The following is a 9,403-nucleotide window of genomic DNA, read 5'->3' as shown; positions in this document are numbered from 1 at the left end:
GCCTATGCCCTGCATGACCAGTAACCAGGGATTGGATAGGCTGGGAATTTAGGTAAAACCAAACTGGCAAAATATCAATGAAATGATCTGTAATACTATTATGCTGTTTTTATAGTTTGGTGCCTTGTGCAGTCATCATCATAGAGAATTTCTCCAGCAGCAGCAGGAACAAGTGAAGAGACCCAGTAGGAAAGGGAGAGGATCTAAATTGGAAGTCTCCATCAGGTCCCTCTCCTTCAAGATTAGGGAGCTCAAGGGAGGAGGTCCAGGAAAGACTGTATGAGTCAGAGGGGATGCAGGACACCAAGAGAACATTGACCACCACTTCAATTAATTATTGCTAATATGGGCTCATGGAGATTGAAACTGCAAGCATGGGAGATGCATAAGTATGTACCATGTCCTCTGCCTATATATGTTAGGACTGTTATTTTTCTGCTGTTGTGTGATTCCTGACATCAGATGTGGTGTGTTTATGACTCTTTTGCTTAGTTTTGAGAGTCCTTTCTTCCTCCTGGTTGCCATGTCCAGCTTCCATACAGGACTTTCACCTGTGTTTTTGTATCTTTTGTTGATGGTGTTTGGGTTATCATCTCCCGGAGGCCCATTCTTTTCTGAAGAAGAAACCGAGGGTAGTGGATCTGAGGGAGTAGGGATATAGGAAGAGCTAGGGGTGGAGCAAGAGGAAACTGTGGTCGGGATATATTGTACGAGAGATGAATCTCTTTTCAATAAAAATAATACAAGGAAAAGAAACCTGATAATACAATGGCTTTTACCTAATGATTTTTTAGGATCACACATGAAAGATATAGGATGGTATCACTGAGTCACTAAGGTCATCTTCTTGAACAACTTTGCAAAATTCCTGCTGGTAAATGAAAATATTACATAGTTTGTTTTCATATGTTGGCCCAATTATAGGGATATATTTTGTGATATTAATGTAAACATATTAGCAATATAAATTTAAATAAAAATTCTACTATTGACACTATAAGGAGATTTTCTTCTTGCAAAGGACTCTTATCAGGGCCTGTTTCATATCTCTGTTCCTCAGGCTGTAGATGAAGGGGTTCAGCATGGGAGTCACCACTGTGTACATCATAGCCATGACAGTTTCCTTCAAATTGGAGTTATTGGCTGATGGACATAGGTAGAGACCAATAATTGTCCCATAGAACAGTGAGACCACAGACAGGTGGGAGCCACAGGTGGAGAAGACCTTGTAGAAAACATGAGCAGAAGAAACTTTTAGAATGGAGGAGACAATCTGAACATAGGAAACAACAATAAATAAGAATGGGATGACAATAACGAGCCCTCCCAAGATAAATATCATTAGTTCATTAATATAAATGTCAGAGCAGGACAACTTGAGGAGGGCAGATATGTCACAGAAAAACTGGGGGATCACATTGTCCTCACAGAATGACAATCTAGCAAGGAGTAGGGTGTGTAACATGGAATACAGCACAGTAAGTACCCAGGACAGCGCTACCAGAGTTACACAGAGCTTGGTGTTCATTATACTGGTGTACCGAAGCGGGTAACAGATAGCCACATAGCGGTCATAGGCCATGACCACAAGAAGGAAGCTCTCCATGTCTCCAAAAACCATTAAAAAGTACATTTGTGTCAGACAGCCTGCATAAGGGATGGATGGGTCCTGGCTCTGCATGTTTTGTAGCAATTTGGGCATTGTGACAGAGGAGAAGCAGAGGTCAGAGAAGGACAAGTTGCTGAGAAACAAGTACATTGGTGTGTGCAGATGGGAGTCCAGGTGAATGAGGATAATGATGATGAGGTTTCCTAAGACAGTAGTGAGGTACATGGCCAGGAACAGGACATAGAATGGGTGCTGGTATTCTGAGGGGATGAGCAGGCCTTGTAGGAAGAACTGGGAGATGACAGTTTGGTTGTTCATTATCATAATTCTTCATCCCCGATATCCTAATGAAAAACATCAGAATCCCTTAAAATTCAAAATAAAAATAAACATATATTTAGGATATGTATCTACCACAGTGCCTATGACAGTCATCATAGTAACTATAACCTCAAACTCCAAATGTCTATAGAAATTAAACCATCAATGATTTTTCTCAACTTCTATAAACAGGCTTCTATCTCCCATCCTTTCCGAGACAACTGATGCTATTTCTACTGAGATACCAACTAGGTTTATGATTCTCTCTTCTGCAACCTGCTCAACTCTAGTTTGTTCCTTAGTAATTGGCTCTATATTATTTTGTGTATTGTTGTTCGTGAATAATTTGTATAAATTTTATCATCATAGTATATAAATTTTAAGAAAAATGCACATACTCCTATACCTTTGATTACCATTACAAATGCAGACATTCATGTCCCTATAACATATAGATTTCTGCTCCAGGGTTCACTAATCATCTTCCTTTCATTGGACATATGATAAGTATCTGAAGCTCAAAATCCCCAAGTGAAATTTTTGTCTTCACTCTGCTGTCTCCCAAAGAGTTCCTCAATCTCCTATCACCCAATGTCTCATAGAATTGCAAAGGATGTTAAGCCTTGAAACAGAACTCTATGAATTTTGATACATTCATTTTTTCCTTACCTCGAACTTCTTTCATACATTATACAGAGTCTCCCCTTTATTCTCCTCCTATTTCATCAGTTCTTTCTTATTAGATTATATCTATATATGAGGATTACATCTTTACTGGAATACAAAATCTGACTCAGTTCATTTTATGTTCTCATGTCTCCTGACCCTTCTTTTCTCCCTTAACCTACTTTGTGGTATTCTAACAGAGGAATTCCATCATCTGTTGCCTGATTTATTCTTCATATTATCACTGTTTCTGAGAGGATAACGACACAGATCCTATCAGGTACACAAATGCGGTTTAATTATCTCACAATGGCCAATGGTATATAGCCATAAGGTCTCATCATGGTGGCACTTGCTTTTCTCTCTCCATCAATGCTGGGGTTAAAACTCTTCACCTCTCTCATTTCAGAGTTTCCCCTCTATTTCCCTATCACTTTCTCCCCATTGGTTCTCTTTCACCTGCCTCATCCCTACTCAAACGTAAGGGATATTACTTATCACATATATAGCTAAATTTACTGTATCTCTCCATATGTAAAACCTTCAGTCATGTTCCATAGTATCCTATATGTGTCCCATGTACTTTATACTTTCATTAATATTTTAAGAGAAGTTAACCACCAACTGTAAACTATATGGATGAAAGGTATCATATGCCATCTTTCTGTTTAAATATTCATAATCATTCTTAATCTCCAAATAGGACTAGTACCTATCATGATGCATGAATTTGACCAGTGAAGTTTGGTTACCTGCTGCTCAAACTAATGCAAATTTCTTCAGGTTCAATTGTAGAAAAATCTCCATTTAAACAGGAAAACTTGACCAATTTTTACATTTCATAGTGAGTGTCAAAGATCTAATATCACATTTCTTCAGTGTTAGGGTTAGTCATTTGTACTACTCCTCAGTAATACTGATAACTATAAATCATAACCATATGCTTTAATCCACAAAATACCATTGATACTGATGCAGAAAACAGGATGAGACATTTTATGACTAATATAAAATAAGAAGCAACAATTTAGTTTGGAATCTTCACTTGAGTTATTCCACAGATGTCTATATTATGTGTATTGGCTAATTTATGTATCAGGTAGCTAAAGCCTGATACCAGTTTTGGACAAATACTGCTTGCTATGAAGGTATTATTTATTTTTTCAAAACTGGGTTCTTCAGTGTAATTATGCAGATATTCTATAAATGTCATTTAATGTGTAGACTTTGAGTAATATAACTAACATTTTATGACAAGCAGTCACATGAAAGAATTAGAGGAAATGGACAGTTCACAAAAGAAAAATTTTGCATTATTTTGCCAAAGATACAACCTTGTAACCTATACTCTTCATTTTGTCAATATTACTGAAAGTTCTTCAAATGTTATCCTTATCAGTCTTGTACACTGGGTACTCTGTATCTTAAGTCACAGGCATATATGCCCATGCCACATATGTCATTTTTAAAATTCTGTACAAAACTGGTAAATGAATTTATCACATGACTCAAAACTGACAACAAGTAAAAGCACTAAAAGATTTAACTCACTTTCCCTAATATGTACACCGATGTCCAACTGATTGTATCTTCTCAGACTAAAAGTGTTCAAAGCAGCTCATTTGAGAGTTTTGTTTGTAGGCCTGGAGGTTAGCATTACAGAGGGACAACAATATAGGAAAAAGAAATCATGCACCATTTCAAAATATGTTCTCCTACTGTATCTAAGATTGGCCTCAAATATACAGTTCTCCTGCCTCTGCTTCCCAAGCACTGGCATTATAGGCTTGTGCCACCATTTACAGTTTCTCCTTCTCCTCAAAATGGACAGTATCTTTGAGTTAGGTAGGCATGTATGAAAAGATCAGAAGCTAGAGAAATCACCATCAACTGTTGTCACTGATGGGCCAATGTACTTTATACTGTTTTTAGATATTCAGCCCACTAATCTCAAATTAAACAACACATAAAAATCTCAAGTGACATGTTTCTCACATTTGGTACAACTTCCTGTATCATCTTGCATTCTGTAGAAGCAGTGAGTTTAAAGGAGTAGCTCTTGTACTTTTACATGAACACCTACATGATATCAGTGTCTTCCTTGAGGGACTGTACTTTGGAGCAGTCACAAATGTTACCACTAAAACACGGATTTCTGAGCTTGTACAGACGAAATTAATCATCATCTCTGGTAGGACATTGCTCAGAATTTGCTAAGAACCCACAGGGGAAAGCATGGTAAAGACCCATTCAGCACTACAGTAGTGAACTCCATCTCTCAGCACTGCGCTCATGTGAAATGATGTGATACTGAGAGAAAATTACCTAATGAGTGTTTGTAATGAACCCACCCATATGAACTTAGTTACCTAATGATGACGAAACAAACACTTTTCCAGTGTGGCGAAGTCTTAGGAGACAGCGAAGAAAAGAGTGATATTACACCTGGAATACTGTCCGGCATCACACTGGAATTTCAAGTGGGTTCTCATCAGGATGTGAGCTATTTTCTTGAGTGTAACCAACTCTTCTGAGGCTGAGTTAAGTGTCTGGTTCAAAATCATGCTCACCTTTATTTTATTTGCAGGCAAAAAAATCTATTGGCCTCTGCACTCATCTATCGGTTCCATCCCTACTCTCATTCCTCTGTGGCCATAACCCAGGCCTTAGGGACCCTGCATCCCATAGGAATCCAGATCCCGTATAACTCATTAAAGACATAGTAAATACCCAATACCTTTCTAGGACATTCACCCCAGGGATCTCTAGGGGGACCAATTATTATCATCTATCTCTCATTCCAACACTTGGGGGAAGTTAAAATTATAGAACAGCAATAAAAAATTGCCTAAACAAATAACAGCAACAAGAAAGCCCCAAAAGCTTAGAGTGATATAAACTTCTTGCCTGTTCAGGCAATGTACAGGGGTTTTGCTTGACTGAAGCTCACTTTCCAAGGTGGGGACAGAGAAGAAGGGTGAAAACCACCTCAAATCATCAGGCATTGTTCTGGTTGATAATGATTTAAAGTATATTACATAAAAAAATTTACACAAGAAGCTATCTGTAGTTATTTTTTTTTTAATATGGATGTGGTTGGTTGTAAGCCTAGCCTTTAATGGCCGAGCTTTCTCTCCAACATACATAACAGTAGCTTTTAAGCAGAGAGAGAAAGTAGAAAACCACACACATGAGAAGGCTCTCTAGAACAGCATACCAACAGTTATACAAACTTATGGAAACTTTAAACTTTATCAAACAACTTTCTATGTGTACCAATATGTGGAAATTCAGGAATATTGCAGATAGCATGTTTAATGATTCCTTAAGTCAATAGAAATGCAATTCACACTCCTATGCATGTTCACTCATTTTGTCTTCTTACCTCTCTATGAAAACCTTAATCGTACCTGCTATGACCAGTGCCCTGTCTCTTCTTTATATGTAAGATTACTTTCTAATTCCACATTATATGAGTTCAACTATTGAACTTGAGTCTGTAGGTGGTATTCATAATTCCTTTCTTCATGATAATTTCTGAATGAACTGACAGTTATCAGTTGGAAATTTCATCTGTGAAAATGAAACATAAAATTTTAACCCTAGTGAATCCTGATCCTTATAGGTTTAACCTTTACTGCAGTCTTAGAGATGATTAATGATTGTTTTTAATTGTGGAAATAGAAATTGGGATCTAAGGACGTATCCTTCATTTTATACACTGTTCTGCCAGTTCTGGTTTTATAGGACAACCACATTTTATTCATTAACTAATTGGTTTCAATTACTCCAAGAAGAATGATTCATCTACTTTCTATATTTTATTTGACCCAAGAAGCAAAAGAGATTGTTTGGTAGGCTCAAATACCAGTTCAATCTTCTCTAAGTACTGTGATGTTCACTTACATAAATATAACTAAACAGCCTTAGTAATTTTAGTGTCATTCAAAGCAATTATGATGCATTTTAGAACCCATATTCCCCCAAAGATGGCCTGTGCCCATTCGAACATACACTCACCTCTATCCATCCATATGCAATTCAGGTTTACTTAATGTTTCTACAGATTTTGTATTCCTCATATTTCATGTGAATATAAGCTCTTCATTGCTAATTTTTTTCTATTAACATGTTTTCAAGGTATGTTTGAATAGTTCTATGTGCCAATAGCTGATTTTTTTTTATTGCCAAATAATATGTCATTGCACAGATATGCATTGTCTACTCACTTAATCATTGGTTGATTTATTTTTCCACTGAGGGGTAGTTATTAGTATAAGTTCTGTGAATGTTGATGTACAGTCATTTATTTGAAATAATTATTGTAGGTTATGTGTCTATTCATATGGTAATTCTACACTAAAAGGTTATTTCCCTTTAAAAATTTAGTATAAATTAAATCTTGTCATACTTAAAATAACCTGCAAGATAGTTGAATTCCTTATGGAATTTTCATTATGCTTAATTTTGTTCATCATCTGCTCAAAATGTGTTTTCTACCCAATTTCTCTATCCCCAACTCTGCCCTAATCCTGTTGCTCTCTTCCACTTTCATATTACACATATTTGGTTGTCTTTCTACTTCTCTCTATTAAGGCCTCCATTTCCCCCTTATCATAAGAAATATTTTTAGTCCTCTGACCTCTACATATAGAGCCCTACATAAATACAGGCATATAACAAGTATTAATGGTTCTGGAGAGATGTCTCATTGGTTAAGAGTATTTCCTGCTCCTGCAGAGGATAGATTCCTTTCATAGCACCAATGGAGCATTTCACAACTGTATGCAATTGCAATTCCAGGAGATCCATACCCTCTTCCGGTCTCTGTGTGCAGCAGTGCATGGGTTGCACTATTTGCATGTTGATAGGCAAAACACTTATACACATAAAATTAGAAAGAATATTTTTTTTAAATTAGTGATTTTAATTGTGCTGGTTTTGTAAAACGGTGGTTGGAGGTTATTTTCTGAGATTCATGACTTTACTTCCACCAGGTAGTTTGCCCCACAGATAATTCCTACACTTTACTTAAGTCATTATTTTTTAATTCACCAGCTATAGGCATTTAAGGTTATTCAATTTCCTTACTATGGTAAACAGATCATGATTAAATGTGGGTATGCGAGTTGTGAGTGCATAGAGCACATACTTAAGAGTTCTAGATAATATGGTGATTCTGTTTTGAATTTTAGTAAGGAACAGACATAGTCATCTAAATGTCAACTTCAACTATTTACATTTTGGTCAATAGTGAAAAGAGCTCCTTGACATTGTTTGGTGACATTGGTGACATTTATTTTCCTGATGATGGTCTTTCTTACTGGAGTGAAATTAAATCTAAGAAAAGGTAACTTTTCTTTTGATTGCTCTGGTGTTGTGGGATATTGAATACTTTGAAACATGTATATTGGCCATTTGCATGTCTTCTTTAAAGAATGTTCTCTGTAGTTTCTTTTGTTCATTTCATTAGATTTCTTATTTTGTTGTTGTTGTTTGGATTTTTGAATTCTTTGTTTTTTTTTCTGAATATTAATCTTCTGTGCACCTGACAAAATTTTTCTAACACTCTGAGGACTTTTTATTCATTCAGGAAACTTTCTTTTTTTTGAAGTATTTTTTTTTTAATTTTATAACATACTGTTTGTTGATTGTTGTCATGATTTACTGAGAACTGGAGTTCCCTCCAGAAGATCCTTACATGTTCTCTTCTCTTGAACTCTTTCTCCTGCTCTGTCCTCTGACAAAACACTTTCAGAATTTCAGGCCTACTACTCAAGTCTTTGATCCATTTGAATCAATTTGTGTGAAAATTGTGAAATGGAAGCTAGTTTAATTCTTTCACGTGTAGATATCCTATTTCTCAGCACTATTTGCTACAGGCTATTTTGTCAAATATTAAGTTGCTGGAGATTCAGGGATTTATATCCAGATCTTGGTTCTGTTTAATTGATGCTGTCATTGCTGTATTCACTATAAATTTTAACAGGAAATCAGGTATAGTAATATCTTCAATTTTAGCAGTTATGATAATATGATCAATATCTACTATGTCTCTGTCTCTTCTACTTTCTTTCAAATTCATGACAAATTCTTCTTTAATCATTAAATGTTTCATACATACACACACACAAAGTCACACATAGACAATTCTATACTGAATCCATTCAGTGTTTTTAGTATGTACATGTGTTTAGGGGTGACCACTTATCATTGTATTGTAGGATGAGTCTGCTTGCTAATCCTGGCTGCCCAGAACTGAAATAATGACAGAAACTATATTTTTTAAATCACTGCTTGACCCATTAGCTCCAACTTCTTATTGGCTAACTCCTACATATTAATTTAACCCATCTACATCAATCTGTGTATCACCATGAGGTTCTACCTTACTGGGAAATATTCTGTGTGGCTCTGGCAGGACTACATGGCTTCTCTCTGATTTCACCCTTCTTTCTCCCAGCATTCAGTTTAGTTTTCCCTGCCTAACTAAGTTTTGCCCTGCTATAGGTCCAAAGCAGTTATTTTTTTTCATTAATGTAATCACAGCACACAGAGTGAAATCCTACATCACCTTCCCTTTTCTGTTTAAATAAAAAGAAATGCTTTAACTTTAACATAGTAAAATTACATATAACAAAACAGGTATCAAGCAAGAATTGCAGTTATAATATTTATATCTAATTTATCTTTTATCATAATTAACAAAAACTTTACCTACTTTCTAGCTATTCTTCAATTCCATTAAAGACTCCAGAAGGATATAATATTACCTAAGTAAACAGGAAATGCATTGTAAGCAACTTC

The 9,403-nt window shown here is 35.9% G+C and overlaps 1 protein-coding gene across 1 annotated transcript; it reads right to left on the bottom strand.

Annotated features, from left to right (window-relative positions):
- Positions 1-994: 994 nt before the first annotated feature.
- Positions 995-1,933, bottom strand: LOC119811928 (olfactory receptor 1468-like). The gene has a single exon (XM_038326135.1). It carries the CDS (start codon positions 1,931-1,933, stop codon positions 995-997), a length of 939 nt encoding a protein of 312 aa, XP_038182063.1.
- Positions 1,934-9,403: the final 7,470 nt, after the last annotated feature.

This window comes from Arvicola amphibius, chromosome 4 (assembly GCF_903992535.2).
Source record: "Arvicola amphibius chromosome 4, mArvAmp1.2, whole genome shotgun sequence".
NCBI classification, from domain to species: domain Eukaryota; kingdom Metazoa; phylum Chordata; class Mammalia; order Rodentia; family Cricetidae; genus Arvicola; species Arvicola amphibius.
Note: the sequence above shows the minus strand (reverse complement) of the source record. Positions and strands in the feature narration are given on the sequence as shown.